Raw genomic sequence first — 25,306 nt, forward strand, 5'->3', positions numbered from 1 at the left:
AGAGCCACATGAGGCTCCAGAGCAGCAGGTTACAGGAAGAAATGAAATAGTCCCAATGACTAAATCTCTATTGTATTTTAGTCAATACAACCATGATTAAAACTTTAAAAAAAAAAATCACACTGGGTTAAAGAGTGAACTTTGTATCACTATCTTCTTCAAGTGAACAGGCCGCTCTGCCCTCTTTAGGTACAGTGTGTGAACCTTTACCCCCTGGTGGAGAAGTTAAGAAGACAGGTTCGTGTTGATTGGTTGATCAGCTCCAGGTGTGAAGGGAGACAGTTGAGTCCCGTTCATCCACTGACACAGAGCACATCGCTCCACTATGAGCCGAAGGATGTTAACACACACCGTGAAGGAACCGATCCGATGGTGGGTTTGAAGCTGGATGCGTTTGGACCGAGAACAACGGAGCACGAGGAGGGTCACGCACACCTGGGAGAGCGCGAGAACAGGTCAGATCCAAACCGCAATAATATTGACGCAGATTCACTGTTTCATAGGCTCAGTGAAACACGAAAGGTTTTTATTGTCTATGGTGACCTCTGGTGGTCAGGTTGAGTGTAAGCGCCATTAAAGATGTGACCAACTTCCGGTCCGCGGACCATTTTGTTCAGGGGGCGCAAAGAATGAATGTTCCCCCCCCCAAATTTTGACCGGCTTGGGGTGACAAAATTTTTTTCAGTCCTCCAAAGGGGGCACGGCAGAAAAATATTAAGATCCACTGCTATACACACACTTGAATTTGATAAAATGTGTTTTTTCCTGAAAAAAAAAGAAGACAAAATGCACATTTAGTAAACTAGTTTTTGCTCACATTGAAAAAAATAAAATAAAAAAAATATGCACTTGCATTAATTTTTTGCCAGATAAAATGTCAGAGAAAACACCTCCAAAGCCATTTAGTTGCATCTTGGGCAACATTAATAGTCTTAACCATAGGGGAAAAAAAATAAATAAAATTCACCTCTACAAACTGCAGATCATTCTGATGAAAGATAAACTTTCAATACTGGAAACATAAATTGTAAAATGTTATTTTTGTGAATTCTGGTTTAAACAACAAAAACATTGATTTTTTCTATGTTATAAATACAACGGACAGTATTTTAATTCAGCTTCAAGAAGTTGTTTTTTTACTTCAACTGCAAAACATTTGAATTTGTAACTGCAATTTTAAAAGCTTTATTTCATTGGCACCAGCATAAATTTGATAAACCATAAACAGAAATGTATGTAATGTACCAACAGCATGTGACAATTGTTTCAATAGATACACCTTCATAAGGTCCGTGGTGAGGCAACGTGTTTTTAAAATTGCACAACCGGTTCAAATCCTGTAGCAGCTAAAGCATTCACTGCTTTGTTTTGATCATATCAACTACCGTACTTCATTATTCCCAATGATTCCGCACCATTTTAAATATTCAAGAGGAGAATATGGCATTTAACATCTGATCACTAAAATATGCATAAATAATTGATATAAAAATTAAAAGCAGATAGATCCAAGTGTTCAAAAGACAAAATGACAGGAATACATTTTCAGGAGAATTTTGGTCACATTCTGTGAAGGCAAACATTCACTCAACAGTGACAACAGCAGTGTATCAAATGTGAACATCCATCTTTCCCGTTGCAGACTTTAAATCAAGCTTATTTATATAAAAACAGTTAGGATTTGGTTTGTAAAATGGACCCAGAGTTAATTAAAAAAAAAAAAAAACTACTTTGAATTCTATGGAAAACACTAACCCATTAATAACAAGCAGATAATTATAAAATATAATGAATGAGTGTCATGACAGTTTCTCCCTTACTCTAGCCCTAAAATGTCCTCTAAATATGCTTATGCAGGCTACTTTCTGTTGTCTTCTTTAGTATGTCCTTCTAGTGGCGTAGTCCAACACCATGCTGGCTGCTCCCAGTAAAGCTGGTTCTTCTAAGTTGGATGCAACGACCCGGGTGCTCTGGGTGGAGACAAGAGCCCTCTCCGAAATGACTTGCTGCACCGGGGCCTGGTAGAATGAAGCCAGAACTCCAGACAGAATCACCAGGGTGGGATTAACTATGTGGAGAATGTTGATGATCCCCAAAGCCAGCGCTGTAGAGGCTGCAAGTAGAATAGGTGGAAAAGTAATAGTTATTTCAATTGATCATTTCTACTAAAAAAAAAAAAAAAAACAACTTATCTCATTAGAACATGTTTTTTTTTTTTTTTTAATAGTGCTCTACTGATCATATAGGCAGTTTTAAAAAGGGTGCAAGTTTAGTAGGATTATGGTAGCATGTAAGGGTGTAAGAAAAAAATTAATTTATAATATTTCACTGCACGATTATCGTCCAAATCGATTTTTTAAATCATGTTTTTTTTAAACGGAAAAACCATTTAATTGCGCTAACGTATGCATAGCACGTAAACGCCTGCTCACTAGATGTCAGTGAACCACATCTTAAACTACCTCACTCCTCAGTGCACTTTAGCTTGGAAGTTGATGGCACTTTATTTTCAGAAAACATACTGTGCACTTTTATAAATGTATGTACCAACTATTTTTTTTTTAGGAATTTAAGAACTTAACAGAATCAGAATCTGTTGTAGAAGCAAAAGTTAAAAAAATTCATTATGACAGTTTGAGAAACATACCACTTGTTTTTGATATTGGTTACCATTTACTTGTTCATAAATGGTATTTCATACCATTTTGTACTTGTAAAGGTGAAAAGGTGTGGGCGACCGTGGCTCAGGTGGTAGTGGGTCGTCTTCTGATCGAGAGGTTGGGGGTTCGATCCCAGTACCTGACTATGTGTCGAAGTGTCCTTGGGCAAGACACTGAACCCTAAGTTGCTCCCAGTGGTCGACTAGCGCCTTGCGTGGCAGTCCTGTCCCACTGGTGTGTGAATGTGAGAGTGATTGGGTGAATGAGCTGATATGTAAAGCGCTTTGAGACCGTTACAGTGAGGTGATAAAGCGCTATATAAAATCAAGTCCATTTACCAAATTTGTAATTATTGATATCGGGATGTTTTGAGATATATCGTATCGCGACATGCAAATCGTGAATTGTATCGTATCGTCAAATTTACACATAGTAATTTCCATCATCCAATCCTCACATTTGAATCTCAATATCTTTGTTTTTGACTATTTCATATTTAAAAAGCAAAAACCCAAATAAAATAATTGCCATAAAAATACACATCAAATACTAATTAAAAATAATCTAAAAAATGACTAAATTAGTCATTAGAGAGACCTCTAGTGGTGCATTCATGGGCCAAGTCAACGGTTTGTTGTTCTCTTTTACAAAATTTCAGTAATAACTTTGAAGCGTAAGTACACCCACAGGTATCTGCTGACCTGCCACTAGGTAGGGGGAAATATAAAAAAAAATGCCTTGATTATAGGCGTTGCTTCTAGAGTAGTTAAAACACGCCCAGTCACAGCAGCCCCACCCCCACAGCCCTGCACAGTTCTGCATGGAGCTGTCAATCAATGCTCACCGAGGGCTGTGAGGAGTTGATCCTTCTATCTTTTATGGGGGGGGTGGGGCCAATAGTTACAGTTAGTGTCGTCACTCATCCAAAAAGATGTCACTGATCTAATTTCAGCCAATAGCAAAAATTAAATTTCAATAGCCGGCAGCTAAAAACGCTAAATTTAAATAGACTAAAATGCAAAGAGTGGGACTATGATCAATAAAGTACATTACCTAATCCCTAGTCATATATGTATTCAGCAGAAAAATATGGTTTTAGGGTATACTTAAACTTTAACAGCTAACAAGAAGTGTAATGTCTGTAATAATAACCCATAACAACTACTAGACAGGGATTTTTTTTCAAAGGCGTGTCAGCTAATACAGTCCAACTATAGCCTCTGGCAACTCATCATTTCCATAGAGTTAAGTACGACAATTGCCTTTCTTAGTGACCAATATGAAGATAATCAGTTTTGACAGGCTTATTTTCTTCACTGTGTTATTAATGGATTACGGAGCAATTTATTTTCAAAGCGGAGTCTTAAAGCACAGACAAAAAAAAAACATTTGTTTTTCCAGCGTGCGTGCGTGCGTTCTAGTAACCCGACCTTTGTTAAGAACAGTATCAGCTTTGGAATTCCCCATTTTGGCTGCACTGATGAGGTGGACAGCAGTGATTGGCTCAGACAACTTCATATCCATCCCCTCCACTTTCAGCAAGTCCTCTGGAAGAAAAAAAACAGCCCCATCACATCAAAAATGCATTGTGCACATGCAATGCAAAGCAATCTAGCGAATGCACTTGGCCTTCTGTTAAAGGCAGAGAAAGTGTTTTAGACATTATCTTTCTGTTAAAATCTCACAACGTGTCAAATGAATCCTGCGTGTCTCACAATGTCCCACACTCACCGTCATGAAGCCTTTTGGCCTCTTTCTGCAGGGCCGTGCCTGATGCGAAGGCCTCTATGCACCCGTGGCTGCCACACGAGCACTCGGGTCCGTCCAGTGAAACCACAATGTGTCCCAGCTCAGCGGCACAGAATGTACTGCCATGGACCAGCTCATTGTGTTGGATAATTCCCCCTCCGATACCTTCGCACAAAGTTGATAGGTTTACTGTACAGTCAAATAACACAGCTAATCCAGTTCAGAAACTATTCTAGGCACTAAGGCAAAAAATAATGAAAATCCTGCAATATATTGGCCAGAGCAAACAGTCTTATTAGCACGTTTAAGGAAGTGGAAAGCAAAAATAGTAAATAATCACAATTATTTAGCCTTTAATAAACAACCCCATAAAACGTAACTTTCCTCTGGTGTTAGCTTTCTATTAGCATCTCTTACAATAACGAGTCAGTTTTGACCCATGTATTAAATCAGCTGTAATCTTTCATCTCATGGTTACCTTGTTAAGCTTCCTAATTAATGAAAAATACTGTTATTAATATTTTCGGTGTGGTCGTCTGAGCAGATAGTGGGAAAAGTTGATATGAAACACATTTTAATAATTAACTACGTATGGGTAAATCATAGAACTGTAACATGGTTCCTCAGGTTTATGTTTAATTAAATTGTGAATTACAATAGAATTTCCATTCAAATTACAATTAGTCAACTATTTAAAATCAATTACAATTCAATTATGATTAAAACAGTAACAGATATTTACAATAACAAATGTAATTATGTAATAATTGTAATTACTTATTACGCGGTTAAAATTATAATTGACCCCAACCGTGGTTAATTTATTTAATAACCTCTCGCTTTTCATCAACATAAAAATAATACTTGATAAAAATAATTAAAAAATACATTTATAGCTTAGGTTTTATTTAAAATCTAAAAATTAAAGTTTGACCTAGTTTATTGTACTCTTCAGAGTTGTTTTCATTATGTCAGAGCATTGATCTGACCTGATCGCTTCCCACTTCTAACAGTAGAGGGCACCATTGTGCACTGATTTTTTTTTTCTTTATTGGCTAGTTGCTTAATGTTGGATTTATGTGATTAAAATTTCTTTGCAAAATCATCTGAATATGAGTTTTTAACCTTTAAACTACATTTGTAAAATGCTGAGGTTACTGAACTATTTACACTGGGGGTTCTCAACTGATAGACAGTAGAGAATGGTGTTGTGCTTTTATGTTAAAGAGGATTCTGTCGATTCTTACTTCTAACACTAGGTGTCAGTAATTCAATACTTAAGTAGCGTTAATTTACTGACAAGATCCACTTTTTCTTGTTGAAAATTACTTTTCATTTATTTCTTTGGAGTTTGTTAAAATATTCAAAACTGATTTAGTTTTTCTTTAAATGTATTGTTTTATACTGAAGCAAAATTGGCACTAAACTGATTTTCGAACTGTAAAATGTCCAAACTAAATCAACTGAGAACTGTAGATTTACAATAGGTTTTGTCCAGTATTAAAGATGAAGGGATGAAAATAGATATAGATTACCATAAAATAAGAATCCCCTGTGTGTAGTGAATGTTTAAAAAAAAAAAAAAAAAAAGGCCTCCAGTCTTTTATTCCATATGTTTTGAATTGCATAAGGCTCACCGGTCCCTGTGATGACAGTTACAAAGTTTTCCACTCCTTTGCCGTGGCCGAACTTTCTCTCAGCCAGCGTGGCACAATTTCCATCATTGTCAACCCAGACTGGAAGGTGTAGTGCATCAGAAATGGGTGTCCTCAGATCCACAGAAGACCACTCCTGGATCAGCTTCGTGGAGTGCAGAACTACTCCTTCCTGTGGGTTCACGCGTCCACCTGTAGACACGCCTGAAAGGAGGAAGAATATTCTTTAAGATCCTTGAGATAAAAAGCGAGTGTTAATAATAATAATAATAATAATAAAAAAGGCTCATACCGACGCCAAGTATTCTGCAGTTGAGGCTCACAGCATCTCGCATTGTCTCTTTACACATTTTCAATAAGAGACTCATCCTGTCCTCAAAAGTGTGTGGATTTGGCTGTGAATATTTCTTCAATATGTTACCCTGCATAGACAAAAACAAGGATCAAATGCAACCCCTTTTCTTGAAAAAAAAAAAAGTGTCTTGGAATAATATTCACTGGAATGACAAGACAGTCATCAACATCCCCCGCCAAAAAAAGAAAAAAACAGAACAAGGGCAATAACTCCGGAAAAAATAATTGCGCACTTCTCATTTTCAAACTCCATCAAGGTATTGATACCCTGAAGCCACACATCAAATTTGGTTATCCTCTCTTCAACAGTTTTTAAGAAAAGCTGTCCTCTTTAACTCGGACGGACGAAGCTCAAACTTATATCCCCCTACCACACTTTGTGGCGGGGGATAAAAATACTGCTATACAAAAAGTCTACAAGCTTCATGCTAACATCTATGAGAAAACCCATGTATAAGTTCATGCTAACATTTACTGCGATCAGCAGTGATTTATGCAACACACCATTTATGCTTAACTTTCACAAATACAGTCTTAGGAGTGTCATCAAACAGTACACTTAAACATACTTACAAGCATATGTTTTTTCAAGCTGAAAATACAAGAACTTAGTTAGAGGACACCAGTAGGCCATGGGCTTTCAAGATGGCGACTTCCAACTACTACGGCAACAGTGGTAGGTCAAAACACACAAACTCACCCAGAGTAAAGAAAAACGGAACAGGAAGCCACACACCGAATTTGGTTATCCTATATTAAACAGTTTCTGAGAAAAGTTGTCCCCTTTAACTCGGACGGACGCACGGACGGGAGGAGCTCAAACCTATGTCCCCCTTCACACTTTGTGGCGGGGGATAATAATGGGTCACAAATTATTGTGCTAAACTAAGTCTGCAGTTGAGGGTATTACACTTGTTTAGAAAGTCTACCTGATGATTACACACTCATTTGATTCAAGTGTGATGACATTTAAAACATGCTTATTATGGCCTTCCATGTATTGAGTTTAAACTGCTGCAGTGGGATAATGTTTATCATGCATCAAACGCAAGGCCCATGGGGCCAAATCCGGCCCTTAGAGCATGAAATTCAGCCCCATGGACAAAGTAAAAATGAAACCTGAAACATTTTGTAAATTACCAACCCATATCTCAGCCCTTCCAAATACAAAAAATATATTAAAATCAACAATATTTGCAGAGCTCAGTTTTCCAGTTTTTATATCACATGACTGAGTTTTAATCTCAAATTGTTGAAACAACTCAATCTTTCCCAAATCTGGCAAATTTTTCTCAAATTATTCCATGAAATTTGCCAAAATTCACAAAATCAGGCAAATTTAAGTGAAGATCCTGCAGGGACTGATATACTCACATATTTTATTATTTGTACATCATTTATACGTGAAAGTGCAAACCAGGGCATATCAATGTTGAATTTGCTGTGGCCCAGTTCAGCTCAAACTGGTCCGTATTTGGCCCCAGAACTAAGGTGAGTTTGACACCCCTGATCTATATGAGTGTATTCATAATCAGACAAAAACAAGCTTAAAGAATGGTTTCTTCTCCAAGGCCTACCCTCATGCAGATGATGGCCACCCTAAGATTCGTCCCTCCCAGATCAATGGCGAGCGCGCTCTGGGTCTCTAGGATGTGATCAATGTCCTGAGAGATTGGGTCCTTCACAGGAGGGAAACAGAAAGTCTTCTGAAGGGGCTCGTTTAGGTCGATGCTGTGCAGAAACTTGAGGATGCGAGGTACGGCATTGCCGTCCCCATAAATCTTGGAGCTTTATGAACACAAGAAAAACGCTTTATTTACAAATGTGTTTGCATTAAAAACAAAAGGAAGTTTTTTTTTTTTTTTTTACAAGACTTTTTGGTAACACTTTACTTTAAGTTTTAAAAGTATGGCTGACATTACGCTGTCATTAGCATGAATAACGTGTCACGAAGGCTGTCATTCAGTGTTGTTGGCTAAATTATGACACCTTTCACTAAATGATGACACCTTTGGAGCTACAGTATAATGGCATTTTTTTGGGTTAAGTGGAGATATCTAGGGGTTATGTTAGCGAAGGGTTAGGGTAACGAACGACACCTTCATGACACCTTATTTGTGCTAATGACAGTTGTCATGTCATAATAATAAATTAAAGTGCTGCTGATTTATTTGAGATTAAAAAAATCACACCGTCTTCATCAGCTAGACTTTTATTAAGTTAGATATTTTTTATGAAATGGAAAACTCTTTCACCACACATTTAGTTTTTGACCCAATAGTTTAAACAAAAAAATGTTTATAACTATTTTAGAAATCAGGGTAACAATCATATATTTATTATTATTGTAATTGTTACTATTCTATTATTATTATAACAATATTTAATTTTGTTATTGTAATAAAAATACTATTAATAATTATAATTTTTACAATAATGGATCGATCTTTCGGAAAGTACAGTAACATACCAGGGGTATCTCTTTCCAAACTGTAGCTCCAAAGCATGGTAGATCTTGTTATGACTGTCTGCATCTCTTACATGAAGAACGTTTTCACCTGATGGAGACAGAAATCACAGATAGGATGAAGACAGAGGTCCTCCTTTATATTAATTACGTAAAATAAATACTGAACAAACAGTAATATTTTGGTGTTTCGAACACAAAATGTTAAGGAGCCTCACCTTTCTGTATTATTCTTGGAGTGAAAAAACTCAGATCATGTCATTGAATAATCCTTAAAAACCACAGGAAATCTTTTTCAACACACCCACCTGTCTCTCTGCCCGTTTGCCTCGTCCCCAGGTTAATGACGGGCGTACCGAAGGCTCCGGCCTCTCGGACGCCGCAGCTGCTGTTTCCAATCACGCAGCCGGCGTGGCTGACCAGCTGGATGAATTGCTCAAAGGGAATGTGCTTAACCGCACGGAAGTTCGGGTGCTGCTCGATCCCCTTTTTTCTCATTACACGCACCATCTCCTTACTTCCTGTTCACGTTTAAAAAAGTGACAGATGTAAATGTATTTATTTCCAACGAAAGAATAAAAAAATGGATGAAAACGAATAAAGAAGTCTCAACAGAAATATCTATAAAATAAAGTCAATTTCAATCTAATACATTTGATTTGTTCGACAAGGGATAGGAAGAAGTTTAGGCTTGTCAAGTCCGACCCCCGTTCTTCACCATTAACAACTGTAAAATCCAATGAAATCAACTAAATTGACAAAACAAACGGAACAAAAACAAACAAAATGCACAGGTTGCCATCAACATCTGTGAGACATTCTCCTTCATTGCTGTAGTTTTCAAAGATATCTTTTGTACATTTTTTAAAACTGGATTATATTCATACTTAAGTTTTTGTATGTTTACAGGTAGCAGTTTATTTTTTTGTTTTTTGCTTTATACATTATCTGTGCCGTTTTAAATTATACCAGATCCCTAAACTTTAAGGTGTGTGATTTTAAAAAAAAAAAACAGTATATTAGTGTTCATAATATCCTACATTGTGTACTATATGGATTGCTCTGTGAGCTTAGTGATTTCAAGGTGGTTTTGTAGGTATTACCCCATATTTCTGCACAGTAATTTAAATATGGCAACACAAGTGAACTATACAGAATATACAGTGCTCTCTCTCATTCAAAACTTGTAAACATTTATATCTGTAAATTTATATATGTTTATGATCAACAAAAGAAAAAAAATGTAACTTGTTGGATTGTTTTTCCATTTAACAATTGAAAGACACACATGAGCAACAAAGAAAAGCAATGACTTACCGGCATCAATATTGGGGAAGAGAATGAGGGTGAACTTGTTGAAAGACAGTAGAGCATCCAGCATCAGTCCATAGATTTTAATGGAGTGCTGGATGTCTGTTGTGACTGGATGCTGCAGAGCCACAATATATTCGCCCTCCTGCACCTTGTCACCTAAGGCAGAATGAGAACAACCACGTTTAAAATGCACAAGGAGACGTGAGTTTAAACCACCTTTGTATCCAATGCACGCGTGTTCTCGCATACCGAGCCAGCTCCTGATGATGTCCATGTAGTCCCCTTTGTGTTGGGACAGCAGCAGTTTGTCGTAGGAAGGGCAGCCAGCGAGCAGGATGCGGCTGTGGTCCTCACACATAGCGATGAGGTGCTGCTCTGCGATACGAGTGCAGCACGCGTGGTAATGGGCTAGTTTACTGATGGCATGACGGATTGAGTCATCTATAGTCCCGCTGACCTAGGGAAAGTTTGATGTTATATAGGGTGACCATATTTTGACAGCCAAAAAAGAGGACACTTGGGCCAACATAATTCATGCATCATTATTTGATATTTGTTTCCAAAACCAAAATGAAAAATGGAAAATGCCTTGTTTTCAAATTCAAGCTCTTTTGCTTCAGTACAGAAAACAAAAAAACGGAAAACGAACACCTTTACTCGTTTTCTCCATTACCGATTTGCCAAAGTACGTGACCCGGAAGTGAAGCATTACACATTCCAAGATATCTTTAGCTCTGCAACACTTAGGAGTCTCTAAATCCTCCAAAATGTCCGTGAGGAGGTTCTGTACCCAACACCAGGTAAAGCGAAAAGAACACATTTACGATGCACAATTGGAAGCAGCGCTCTTGTCATGCCGAACTGACGTTAGCGTCGGATGAGAGTACACTTCCGGGTCACGTACTTAGGCCAATCGGTAAAGGAAAAAACAAAAATGTGTTCGTTTTCTGTACTGAAGCAAAAGAGCTTGAATTTGAAAAACAAAGTGTTTTTCGTTTTTTCATTTTGGTTTTGGAAACAAATATCAAATAATGAGTGTTTTTTTCCATTTTTCATGTTTTTGTTACATAATGAAAAACGAATTAACGAATGATACACAGATTCAGCATGGACGTACTTAAAGTACTCAACATTTTCTTGAATCTACCTTATAATTTTTAAATTTAATTGACCCCAACCCTGATGTTAGGAGTTCAAAGTAGATTTCCTGAAAAACTCTGTCTGAACAAACGAAACCTTAACATATCGTTTGAGCATAAATTTGATGTGAGGGATATCAGCCATGGTTGAGCTTTAAAAAATGCTCAAATCTGTCCCCTACATTATCTAACAAATGAAACCTAAAAATGTACACCTAAAATGTCCTAAAGCTCAGTTTGCTTAACAAGGAAACGTTCCCACCTCTCCCCCCTCCAAGTGAAGTATTCTTATATTCATCAATGCTGCAGCAGTAGCCAGAGCCAGAGCATCAAAACGGTCCCCGTGTACAACCAGGACATCAGGCCGTAGTCGCTGCAACACATCAGGGAGCTTGACGAGGGCCAGGCCGACGCTCTCCACCATGGCTGCCTCATCCTCCCCTCTGACGATGGTGTGGAGCTTGGAGCCGATGTCGAAGTTATCCTGCTCAATCAATCGAAACGTGTTCCTGCAGGGCACAAGGAAACGCAAAGGCTAAGCTAAACGTTTAACAAATGAATATTTGTTAGGAAAAGTCTGCTTACCCGTAATCATCGATCAGATGTGACCCCAGAACCACGACTTCTAGATCAAACTCATCAGGGTGGGCTTTGAGCCCAAACATAATTGGGGCCAGCTTGGAGTAATCTGCTCTGTTACATGTCGCCACACAAACACGCAACCTTTTCTTGCACTGCTCCAAAAACAAATGTTTGACCACAAGATGAAAAAGACAAACAGTGAGTTAAGCCACAAAAAAGACATGTTTTCTATTTCATGGATAGAAAATGCAGCAGAGACAAGTTTTTTGTTTTATTTTTTTGTACACATGTAGAGAACTTCAGTTGAGATAGTATCCATTTTTAATTACATTACAATTTAGGAATCCTAACTTCAAATGTATTTTGCTTATCTAATAATTTCATTCATTTAGTTGGGATTGAATCAGAATCAGGAGTTTTATTCACCAAGTACAGTTTAAAAACAATACAAGGAATGTGATTTGGTAGATGGTGCCAAGAACTAAAAACAAACCAGAAACACTAAATAATAATAATGATAATAAATATAAAGGATGAATATATACATATAAGGATAAAGGATGGATATATACATATATAAAAGTACAGCCAATTGCACATGCATAAAATAAGTGTAGCATAGTAGAAAAAACTAATTAACAGGGAGAAGTGTTGATAGTCTTATATTTTTTATATCTTAAATTATTTTAAATCAAGGCAGCACAGTAAATGAGTGATTTTTGGGCAATATCTGTATAATATATCTATTTTGACTGACAGCATTGTATGAAAATGATACAAAAACTCACCAGATTTGATTCATCTAGATTTTTTCTTTCCATTCTGGCTTTTTTCTTTTGTATTTTCAGGAAGTACAGCTTCTAGAAGACGGAATGCAAAAAAAAAAAAAAAAAAAAAAAAAGTGGTGTAAACAATGTTGGGGGGTTAAAAAACGTGCCATACACAAAATTGTTTGATTACACAAACCATCTCTTTTGGGTCATACTCACTTGAGCCTTCCAAAATTTCAGAAGTTGAAGCATGGAAACATAACAAAACTACACTAAAATGCATTGTATTTTACATGTCAACACAAGTATGAGGAACAATTGAGTGGAAGTGAAAGGCTGGTATTTAAGCATTAGGCATTATTCCATTTACAGTATTTATTTAAAAGGAGACTGTATTGATGAAAATGTAAATGAGGCTAAAATTAGCCAAAGGCTACTTTCCATCTGCAGTCAGAAGGTCAGAAGAAATAACATTACAATGTCAATGATACACATGAAAAATACAAAAAAAAAAATAACGACAAGATGGAAGAACTGGATAAATGACAAACTAATGACTGAGAGGACAAAAGCTTGGATTTCAAATGAGTGCCGACACCCATTTCTTTTCAGAAACTTTTAAAAGTTTTAAATGTGATAAAATCTCGTATTGGAGCTGTAATTTAGTACCTTAGACCAGTGGTTCTCAAACTGCTTTGGCCACATACCCCCTTTTTCTTATTTCTGAATCCAAGTACCCCCTTTATTCAACTACAACATTTTGCTTAGAAACTTACTTTAAAAACAACTATAGAGCACAATGATGGATTTAATGAGTGATAAGTGCACATTTTAAATAATCTCATTTTCTTAAATAAGTGGAAAGAAACATTAGTTCAGATTGTGACCCCATTTTGATATCTGGCAACCCCAGACATTTTTTTTCTAAAATTAGTTTTTGATCATGTTTGAGCTCAGATATTACTCGTTTTACTGCATTTTAGCTGAACTAGATTTACATTTCACAAAGTAAAAGTATAGAAATAGTTATTTAAGATTGTGTTTTAATATAATAATAATTATTATTATTTTTAAAAATCAATTATCTATTTAAATTTTTCAGAAATTTCAGGCGACCCCACCTGGGATCCCAATCCGAAGGTTGAAAATAAATGATTTAGTGGCTCCTGAATAGATTGATTTCTATAGTTTTTATCATTCCCGGTTTTCTCACGCCTGGGGTGGGACCAAGACTAACACTTTATTTGTACATTTTCCTCTCTCTCTCTAGTACCCACAGTACTGCCATCGTGTACCACCATTTGAGAAACACTGCCTGAGACTGAAAACGTGTGTTTAGTGTAGGTTGTGTGTCTACTGCACAGTCACCTCTAGTGGAGGCTCTGGGTATATAATGACCCATAATCACCCAATGAACCAAATATTGTGTTTCTGGAGGTTAGGGCAGTAATGGGAGGAAAATTATTTCATTTCCAATAATTTAACAGCTTTTTTTGAGTAGAGATTCATGCAGTTATGAGTCAACTAACATGGTTTGTACCCAGCCTCAACTTTAAACATAATTCTTTTGTAAAGAAAATAGACTATTCGTCTCTATATTGACCATATGAATGAATGTGTGTGTGTTTGTCCATTTCTGTGTCTGTCTCTCTCCATTTTAGTCCTGTAAAGAACTGCCAACCTGTCTAAGCCATTGTGCCATGGCTTTCTGGAAAGTAAGCTGTGACCAGGACAAGCGGGAATATAAAATGGAAGGTAAATGGTTAATAACCTTCTAACTTAACTTTGGCGTTAACTGTGACGTTATCACAACCACTTGTACATGTGAACTCCACCTAGGCTAGCACTAGCATCCATTTTGTTTTTATGTGGTATTTTGAGTATCATGGGGAGTGGTGGCCTAGTGGTTAAGGACGCTGGGCTTGTAATCGGAGGGTTGCCGGTTCAAGCCTCACCTGGGCCGTCACTGTGGGATGTTGAGCAAGTCCCTTAACCCCGAACTGCTCCCCAGGTGCCGCAAAAATGGCTGCCCACTGCTCCTCAGGGATGGGTTAAATGCAGAGGAGGAATTCCATTAATGTAGTAACATTACATGGCCAATTAAAGGCGAAAGCCCCGATTTAATCTTTAATTTAATCTTAACAGTTTCTGACTGTGTTTAAAAACATTGTTTCGTGGAAACCATTAAGCTGCAGGTAACCTGACCTGTACAAACCAGGTCTACGCCTAAATAAATACTTTCTTTTCTCAACTCATAGTTATTCATAACTAAGGGTGTGCAATCTGACGATATTAGATATTAGATCTTTAACATGACATAACATGACGACAATCTCCCAAATCAGATATCGTAGAACCGTTTTCTCCTCTGACTTTGACCCATTATTGTTTTTCTTGTAAAACTATTGAAAAAAAAAAATGAAGATTATATCACCTATTGCCATTTTAAAGAATGAATATTGGTCCATATCACCCAGGCCTAATGTAACCAAAGCAGTAACGTTTTATCTTGTAAAAGATATGTTTGTCTAAACTGTGTGAAATGAGGCGTTCAAACACTGCTTAAAGTAGAATTTTACTCACACATTCTTACTCACACACACCTGCTCGATTTACAGGCAAAAAAACCAAATAAACAACCAAATGCCATTCAAATCCTGCCTCATCCATCATTGTAGTTTTAACTCACCTCAGGTAGCAGCAGTTCAAGTGTCACTTACCTCCACCAGTAATACTAAAAAGTAATTATATACTGGGGTTTTTCATCAAGCTTCACACATCATTAAACTATACTTCATTATTTTAAGTAAACAACTTTTAAAAAAATGTTGGGTTGCAATACTTTTTAAGAGGAAGTATAAAATAAGAATTGAGAGTTAACAATAGGGTGGATAGCACCTGTCAGAAATGTTCTAACCCTAACATCAAAAACATGTAAATATGCTCTCCCAGTGAATCAAGGTAGCCAACAAAGGAAGAACATGGAGTCTGGTGACATACAATCAGGAAGGAATGCCCAATTCAAAGCTAATAACAAGGAATAATGAAATCAAAGCAGTCTAACTCACATGAGGGTTCAACAATGAAAGCTTTTCCATTCCCCAGCTCTTTTTTTCTAATACTCCAGATTACAAGGTTTACTTTTCTCTTTTTTTTTTTATCTCTGCCACGTTAAGCAACAAAGAGCATGCAGGAGGCAGCCAAAAGGGACAGGATGAGAACAAGCTCAAATGGTAAGGGAAACTAAAGGGGAGGAGCTGCATGACAAATGGGTTGATACAAGGCAAAGCTTGTGATTGGCTGAGCAGACGGAAGAAGAGCAAGTGCGGTGCAGATGCGTAGCAAATGAGCTGGGTTGGCATATCTGGACAGCTTAAACCCACTTTGGAGGGTAAAAGGTAATTTGAGGTGGAACTCTAGAAATCATTTACCCCAGAGACTGAGCCGTACCTTACTATTTATGCCAATTTCCCTGGATTTTAGGCTACCATCTTTGAAGGTGGAAACATGAGAAGCATCAGTTTTTAATCAAGTCAAAGCAAATTAGGCCAAAAGTTAACCCATTCTTCATTATTTATAATTAAACTTCTCAGAAATTAACTGTATTCTTACATTATTCCACATCCTATTGATTGGAGCCAGGTTTCACAATTATATTACAGTTTTAGAATTGTGTATTCAAATAAAATACTTTTGGCCTTTGTGTTTTCACATACTATGACATATTGTGAAACAAAATAGACCCAATTTTTGACAGATTTTTTAACAATTTTATTGTTAATTTCAAACTGTTTTTAATATTTTCATTGTTTTAACTTCTGTTAAATGTTTTCTAAATTATGTACTTTAATTCATGTAAACTTAAAGCCCATTGAATTGCCTTGTGTATGAAATGCGATATACACATTATTTGGCCTTTTCCCTTCTTACGATTTCACTTTTAAATGAAATTGATTTAAATGTAATGGATTTAACCATTTTTGTAAAAAAAAAAAAAAGAAAAAAAAGTGAATTTTACTTAAAGAAAAACATTACCCAAAGAATAAACAAACCATGTGTTGATTTACATGCAGATAAACAGACGATGTGACACAGTGTGGTCCACGTCCTGCCTGAAGGTTATTGAATTAATTCACATTAATTATCCTGAACATTCCTTGATCATCACAATAGTCCATCTCCACAAAAAATGAACAGTAACACCTATTCTACATACTGTACCTGGCATCCAGATGACCTATTTTGTCTCATCTAATCTGAAGTGAACATCTACGAATGTATGTTACGCAGTTACCTTAAAGTCAGAGTTTAAGTAAGAGGAACTATTCAGCAGTCTGACCGGGTGGTTCACTTCAAGTCTACATGATGAGTAATTACATTCCCAACTTAAATATTAATTGTTCTTTTGCACTTTTCCTGCTTACAGATGTAAGAAATGAACAATCCAGAGGGGAGTTAAAAGCACAGTAACTTGTCAAGTTGTAAGGTAAAAAAAAAAAAAACGTCATTGTGCCATTTTAAACCATGCAGAATATTTCTAATATTTAGCACAAAAGCCATGTGGGGGAGAAAGAGCTGATCACAAATGGTCACTTGAGAAGCATGTGGGTATGTGTCCTGAGGCAAGCCGTGAACATCGTAATAAAAGCAACAGATTACGGTAATAATGAACACAGGATTGAGCCAGTTGCTGACATTTGATATAAAAAGTAGTATTGAGCTGTACTGTTGGTTTTTCTTCTGTAAACGCACACATTGAGATCCAGAGTCAAGATAAAGGTCATCTTGCTTCAATGACACTTTCATAACCCTGATAGTGTGTCTGGCAGTACATAGACAAAAAGTGTAGATCATAATAACAAACACAAAATGTGAGTTTAATCTGTGATTGTAAACTTGGAAAAATTTGTAACTAAGAAAATTGGGTTCTGAATACTGGTCATCTATTTTTCAAAGTCTATACTATTCCATTGTTTGATTTACATTTAAGATTATTTTGTTAGGTTTAGTCCATCTTTTTCCCAAATCTACAGTGCATGAGTAGCACCAAAAACCATAACTGGTGTGTTCCAAAGCAGAAGTCACGTGTGTTGAAATATATGCAGCCCAATTTAACTTTTTCCTCATCTAATAGCTACCCTTCACATGATCTGAGATAGAAATCTAACCTAAAGTAGCTCACCTCTCCCATGACATTATTTAAAAATCACAAACCCTTAGAACAGTAGTGTCAAACTCATTTTAGTTCAGGGGCCAAATACGGAGCAGTTCGATCACAAAGTGGGCCGTAGGTTTTAGGTGAGAAAATGAAGTTTGCACTTCCCGTTATAAATTAGACATGAAGCATTCAAGGCATCAACAATATCTCCTTTGATTTGTTTATTTTTTGACCAAATTTTATAAATTTTTGGAAGAATGCAGAATTTTGGAAAAATGCTCTTTCAAAAACAATTTACAACTCAATTATTTGGTAAATTACACAATTAATTCATGTTTTCTCTGTCATTTTGACATTCTCCTGCGGCCTGAATCGGACACTCTGAAGGGCTGGATTTGGCCCCCGAGGCCTTGAGTGTGACCCATCAAATGTCACTGTAGGCAAACTGCACCCTCCCTAATGACAAATACCCTCAAGACACATGAACACATTTCTGGTCTGTTTACTTCCAAGCATGTGCAACATCCGTATCTTCACACCACAGCTGTGGTGATGAGCTTTCATTTGTTTGTATTAAACACAGCCTATGAATCCTATCTAAAGAAAGCACATCATTTCCTGCCCACAAGGTTGGTATTACCTCACTCGTAAACGTCAAAGATGATGTGTTTTCCTCAGTTTGATCAAAGAAAAACATCATTCATACAAGATGTACTTGATACCAAAGAAAGGTATGCCCAGGACAGATTTCCAGTTCAGAAGCACAACATAAGTGTCATGTAGGGTGAGTGCTTACTTGGAAATTGGTTGTAACTTTCCGGCACACCTGCTTTTAGTGTACATGATTGAACAGGGTGGTCACATGATACCCTGACGTTTGTATGATCATGCATATAAAATTGTATCCTAAAAATGTTATATTTATAAATAGTGCAAAAAGTTTTTTAAATTTACATAGTCTATTTTGATATAGATTTGTATATAGTAGTGTATATATTTATATAGTGTATATAGTTAGTACACATGGCAACTGTAAATATATGCGAGACAAATGTCCACTCGCCTACGCTGAAATGTATCATGTGACCACCCTGTTCAATCATGTACGCTATAAAAACAGGTGTGCCAGAAAGCTACAACCTATGTCTGATGAAGGGCGATCAGCCCGAAATGTCACGTGTTTTGGTGTTTATTAAAAACTGAATTTGGGAGCAAACTACGCAGTGGTGCGGACCTTCGTTTCTTCATAGCAAATTTGGACTACTTGGCATTTGGTGCCTTTACTATAACGTCACTATATCTGTTGCATAGCAACAACACAAGGCCCTAAATACAGACTGTTTCTTGACCTTAGTCAATGGTGGATTGCCAAAGATACATCATGTGTAGCAGTGTTTGACATGAGGGATTGGTCATGAATCTATGTGTTCATCAATATTTATATTCAGAAAGAAAAGTTAACAAAGATGAACAACTCCCTCGTGTTGAACCAGGATGATCCACCCTTTCATAACAGGATTACAGCTTGGATGAGTATTGGCAAGGATGTTGCAATACGATACGCATCGCGATACGTGGGTCACGATACAATACTATCACGATATCTCACAATATTCTACCCAGTTAATATCAAAATTAAACAGAGATGAAAAATCAAGTTGCTGTATATGTTCATCAGAAGACATTGATCATTCAGGGGACACATTGAGTCAAAAATATTTGCTTCAAACCATCCTATTATTTATTATTAGTGTTTTTGCACATTTTCACTGAAAAAAGAAAATAAAGTGTTACACACTGACATAAAATAAAGTGCAACAACTTTCTTTTCACTGAAACTACTGTGTAGAAGTCTCAAAGTAACCATTACAACATAATGACGACATTGTGACAACTGTAAGTGAGAACATTATGGATAAATCACCCTGAGTTACTGACAATGCACAAAAATAAGAAAAATATATATTTATCCTATTGTTTCAGTTTAAGCACTGATCTGAACAGATTATATGAAAATAAAATGTCTGTGCATACATAAATATTGGAGGCACAAATACACAAATATATATATATATATATATATATATTTTTTTTTTAAATAGATTTTTTTTTAAATAAAAAAATTGATTTAAAATCTGCACCCAAAAAATTGCGATTAATCGTCAAATGGATTTTTTTTCACACCCCTAATAACAGCTCAATCAACTCAAAGTAACCAATTAATGACATTATTATGCTTTTTGCTGGTCATTGTACATTTTCTGTATCAACATATGTGATATGCTGCAAAGTATCAATATCTAAAAATATATTAAACAACTGTTTTTCAAAGCAAACTGCTCATCAGGATTCATTTAGGAAATATTTATTACTTTAAGTGAAATGGATAATCCGCAATTGATACCAAACCTATATCAGCAAAAATCGAGTATCTGATGTAAGCACTCATGGTCAATAGGGATGTGCCAATACAACTTTTTCATTTCCATTATGATACCGACATTGCAGCCTTGCGTATCGGCCAATACCGATATCAGCATGAATTTTCTGTCTCTCTCTCTCTAAGTGGAAACAAGTTCTAGCCTGCAGGCCAACACGAGGAAAGTTGTTGCTAGTGGTCTTGAAACATGGCAGGAGAAACGCAGCAAAAACACTTGGTAAACAATTGACAAGTCAAATTCTGAGACTGTTATTGACTGTGGATAGTTTTTTTTTTTTCTATAATCGAGCAGCGCTGTGAGCTCAACATAATTTTTTTATTACATACTATTTAGAAAATAATATATAATGATTTTTTTAATAATTATATATTTCGCATCATTGATACAATTGCCATATCAATGTACAGACATTCTATCCGAACGCAGTGCCCCTATTTGGCCAGTTTAGGTCATGTGATAGGTCAGTCACTGGTCAGTTTAGATTGCGTGACGAAACCTAACCCTAAAAATTGTTGCAATATTGGGTTATAACCTAAACCTAACCCTAAGACGCTACATACATACTTCGATAACCGTAGCAATAGAACCAGGGGTTGTCCGTACGGCAAAAGTACAGGACTAAGGTCTAAGGCGCTGCACTCAAGGATTCTTCCTTCTGCTAACGTGGGTTTGAATCCCACATTTGTCAAATCATTTTCTTTTCATTTTAACATATTTAACACTGCAAATTCCACCTTTAAAAATACATATCGGACAAAAAATATACATTTTAAGGTTAGGGATAGGGCTAAAATAAAAGTGTTAGCATGGTAGCTAAAAATAAATATGAGTACAAATACAAATGACGGAACTTTAAGTCACGTGGTGCACCTATCACGTGACCTAACCTGCCAATGAGGGGCGCTGCTTATCCATAGAGTGGCAGTCTACGGCTTTTTTAAAATATTGTACCAAGTTAGTAACTTTCTACTGTTCACAGCACTAGTTCTCTAAAACTGGTGCTCTCACCGGAATGTCGAAACTAATTATTCACTCGAATCGATTTGGGAAATTTGAATCGATACCCAGCACTAGTGTTTGAATTTCCTTTGGTGTCAATAAAATGCTATCTATCCTACATTCATCTTATTTATCTTAACAGTGAATCATTGCCTGTGTGTAAACTATACACAGTAGGGCTGTACTAAGTTACGTCATCTTGGTGTTGTATTAAATGAAAAAAGCGACGTTTTTTAAGTTTTGACCCAGAAATGGATGCCTTTAGCCAACTGTTGTGGTCGGCTAGCTAGTAGATTAATGAAGTCTAATGTCTAATATACTTCATGTTGCCATGACGGAGGCACATTTGTTAATTTTATCTTCTTGTGGTGACGTTTACGGAGTAGTTGACTTTAAATAGACGATGTGAGCTAACGGTGGCTAGTGAGGGAGAAGAAGTGAGCCTCGGTAAAACAGGCTTTTATCGCCCTGTGGCCAGAGCTGCATCATCATGTCACTGCGTTTCACTTTAAAACAATTACCTTAAACTCTCCAGAGGTGTTGGACTCATCTCATGCCCAGGCCATGGATAGTTACACTGCTTTTATCCGCGGTTACCAGCCTATTGTAATGGTTATCCACACCACAGTCGGAGAGTCCCTCCCTACGACGTGGAGCTCTGCATTGAACCGGATGCACTCGGTGGTGCACCCCTTCATAATAAAATCCTCTTTATCGATCGCTTCTAATAAAAATGTAACTCCCCATTCTGTAAAAATACAGAAAGGGGACAAGCAAGCAAAAATCATACATACAGAATTAAAAGAAATGAAATAAACAAGAAATAGGGTTCAATCCACTTCATATATTGTCACAGTTTTATATATATATAAACAGATAAAACTTTAGTAAGTACCCAGGTGGAAAAAAGTATTTAGTTGTGTTTTAAGTATATAAAATTTTTCACTTGTAAATTGAAAATGTACTTAAACAAATTGGACTTTTTGTAAATATATGAAAAGTATACTAATATCACACTTTTCACAGAAACAACAAAAAAAAACAACAACAACAAAGAATTGCACTCTATTACACTTTATAAAAAAATATGTTTGACTAAAATATACTTGTATATTTTATATATGTGTAATTCTTAAACTTATTTGAAATTCTTTTTAGTCATGTTTTTGACATACTTTAAAATGTATGCTTGAAATTGTCATTTTATCATACACTGATAGCATATTTCAGAAGTACATATTTTAATATCAATATTCTGATATCAGGTCTGATTGTATTTTAAGTTAAATTTGACATTAAGAAGTTATCTTGGAGCTTAAGAAATGTATTTGGAAAGTATTCAATAGTGTGAACAATATACACTTCAACCCATTTATGAAATTTTGTGCTGTGTGTAAAGTACACAGAATGCAAATGATTAGCAAGGTTTTGCAGAATATAATATATTACAATGTTATGTGTATTAAACAATACACATTTTATTAGTATTATTTAATAGCCTATGTGTACATGTTTTTTTTTTTCCATTTGTGGCCTACATGACTAATGATATATGTATTAACATAAATATTGTAGAAAACATACATAAACACACTGCTTGAAAGGGAGTGGGAAGTCATGAAGTCACGTCAAATGGTTCATTGATCATATTTTTTCATTCTGTAAAAAAATGACAGAATATTTTTTTTTCAATAAGGCATTGTTTCCTCCAGCAGTATTATTACACAACAGATGATACTGGATGGGTCAAATTCCCTTTCTTGCCTGTTTGGTTGCTTTGTGAAATGATTGTTGGAACTGGAGTTGAGGAATAAAGAAGTCATTGTGGATTATGATACACATCAGAATCAGGTATCAAGTTTGTCTGTGTGGACAGGTGTTGTCAAGGCACAAAAGTAATAAAAGCAAATTGTGGTAATTAAAAAATAAAGATAAAAAAAGTAAGCAGGGTTGGGCTAGAGGGTTGTTATCTTTGTTTATTCATTCGTTTATCATTAATCGCCTGTACTGCTCTATCCACCACAGGGTTGCAATGGTCAGGGTTGCAGTTCCAATGGACAGCCTTCTACACTCAACATTTTCAGGGTCATGAAGCCCTGGATTGTTCATTTCAAATAAGAAGAATCTTTAAAGTAACTGTACGAGTTGCTGTTTTCATGCTTACGTCACAACGCACCGCAGCACTTCATAAAAGACCTTCAAATTGGATTATTTTATTCCCAAAATCATATTTAAAGCCCAGATCACTCGCTTTTTTTCAAGAGACATGACCCTGTAATACAGAATGCAAGCTGGGTTACTCTGGTTGAAAAATGTTTCTGTATTTATGGCTTTAAAATGTCTTGCAAATGTCTTACTTAGATTGTTGATCATTTTCACATTTAACTAGTTTGTTTGCAGTGTTTTAAGGTACTTAAAAAGATAATGAAATAAAACTGAATGATAATATTTTTGTCAACTTATTTATACCTAACTTACTATAGTTCAGTAAATGCAGAAAATCCCCTATATTATATATATTAATTGTGATCCAGATAATTTCACATTGCTCATTCAAAATAAAATGTATGAGTCAGTTGGACATCTCTTTTCACCTGTCTTTTCAAAATAGCTGGAAGTTATTAACTTGAGGGGCAGTTATTTCATTGGTAATTTTTTACTCTATTGTATTTTGACTTTGTATGTTTGCACTGAAACAATACAGGTCTGAATTTATTTTAATTTTTTTTTTTTTGCTGTACTGATGTATAATATATGACAATAAATGTTCTGCTTGTGTGTTATTCTAATATGTACGAGTTATGGTTTGTATTTATATTGCTCAACTTAACAACCAATAACATATTTCTCCAATTTGTTTGTTCTTTAGTATTTTTTGGGTTATACCAGCTCTATATGTCATTCAAGTACAGATAGGTTTTCAAAGTCTTTCTCGTTCTACTCTGGGTAAATATAAGAAGATGAATTTATGTTGGGTGTGGGATACATATGTATGTGTATATACGTATATATACATGTGTGTGTATCCATAAAATGAAGAGTCCGTCCTTAAGACTGCTCTACTGTAAAGTGTCTTGAGATACCATTGGTTATGATTTGGCGCTATACAAATAAAAGATTGATTGATAAGAATGGCAGAGGAAAAGCCTTGTATAATTTTTGTTAGAAAGTAAAAGTTTGTATAATTGTGTGGCTAGACAATAGTTGTTAGAGAGTGTTCTTTACAATAGAAACTACAAACGGAGTCAGGACTCCAAAATACTTATAACACAAAAGTTAGGTATGTGAGGGATTTTATTTTGTCAAACCCCAAACGGAAGTGCCGTAATTTTGTGAACTCCTGTCGTTGCTGAGCTACGTCTGAAAACGTAGCAACAACGCGGAATACGTAGAGAAACTTAAAAAAAAAAAAAAAAAAAAAAGGTACGTACGAACACGACCTTAAAGTATTAATTTTGTTTTTATAATTTAGCGTGCGAGGAGGCGTGTTGTGTCTTTAAAACAGCTGTGTAGACAGATTACACTGATCTGTCCTTGAAGCTTCTATTGTGGTATTCACATCTATTCAGTGCAGCAGAGGTGCTTTAAGGCAACAGAGCTGTGCTGGAAAGTGTAGTGTTTACTTCCAGATGAACATCTGATAACAGCTGCAGCTTTGGTTTTTTTCCACCCCCAGGACAAAAAAAAATATAGAATTTACTTTTTTTTTTTTTTGTCCAAACTTTTTGCAAAGAGGGCCAGATTCGGCGAGGCCAAAATGTGTGGGGGCCAACCAACCATTCACACTGACACTAAACAAGATTTTATTTAAATCCTTCTGCCTTTCATATTTTAAGACCACACAAAATGAAGAAAAAGTATGACTGGAAAAAGTAAACTTTATGAAGTATTAAACATTTCTAGGTTAATGTACAACATTACATATATTTACTATATATCGTGGTCAACAGTGCATATTATTGATTTTATGACAGAGGTTGGGGGCCGGTGGAAATTTGAACATGGGCTGCAATTGGTC

At 36.0% G+C, this 25,306-nt stretch overlaps 1 protein-coding gene and 1 long non-coding RNA gene across 5 annotated transcripts; one reads left to right on the forward strand and one right to left on the reverse strand.

Moving 5' to 3' along the window:
* The first annotated feature begins 230 nt into the window (after positions 1–230).
* On the forward strand, positions 231–23,914 carry LOC114462430 (uncharacterized). The gene is made up of 3 exons (XR_003673949.1): positions 231–455; positions 14,352–14,445; positions 23,314–23,914. It is a non-coding gene; the product is annotated as an uncharacterized LOC114462430 (long non-coding RNA).
* gne (glucosamine (UDP-N-acetyl)-2-epimerase/N-acetylmannosamine kinase) lies at positions 1,170–21,962 on the reverse strand. 4 transcript variants are annotated; one of them, XM_028445245.1, is made up of 15 exons: positions 21,810–21,948; positions 12,910–12,915; positions 12,709–12,780; positions 11,924–12,072; positions 11,601–11,847; positions 10,449–10,656; positions 10,203–10,355; positions 9,194–9,406; positions 8,889–8,976; positions 7,996–8,206; positions 6,357–6,486; positions 6,047–6,268; positions 4,392–4,574; positions 4,091–4,207; positions 1,170–2,113 (listed from the first exon to the last, which is right to left on the reverse strand). In XM_028445245.1, exons 3-15 carry the CDS (start codon positions 12,739–12,741, stop codon positions 1,878–1,880), a joined length of 2,190 nt encoding a protein of 729 aa, XP_028301046.1. In that variant the 5' UTR covers positions 12,742–12,780; positions 12,910–12,915; positions 21,810–21,948; the 3' UTR covers positions 1,170–1,877. The 4 variants fall into 4 exon arrangements, with proteins under 4 accessions (XP_028301046.1, XP_028301038.1, XP_028301028.1 ...); XM_028445237.1 differs by lacking the exon at positions 12,910–12,915 and having other exon boundaries at positions 21,810–21,962; XM_028445227.1 differs by lacking the exons at positions 12,910–12,915; positions 21,810–21,948 and adding an exon at positions 15,759–16,447.
* Positions 23,915–25,306: the final 1,392 nt, after the last annotated feature.

The sequence above is a fragment of the Gouania willdenowi genome, chromosome 1 (assembly GCF_900634775.1).
Source record: "Gouania willdenowi chromosome 1, fGouWil2.1, whole genome shotgun sequence".
NCBI lineage: Eukaryota > Metazoa > Chordata > Actinopteri > Blenniiformes > Gobiesocidae > Gouania > Gouania willdenowi.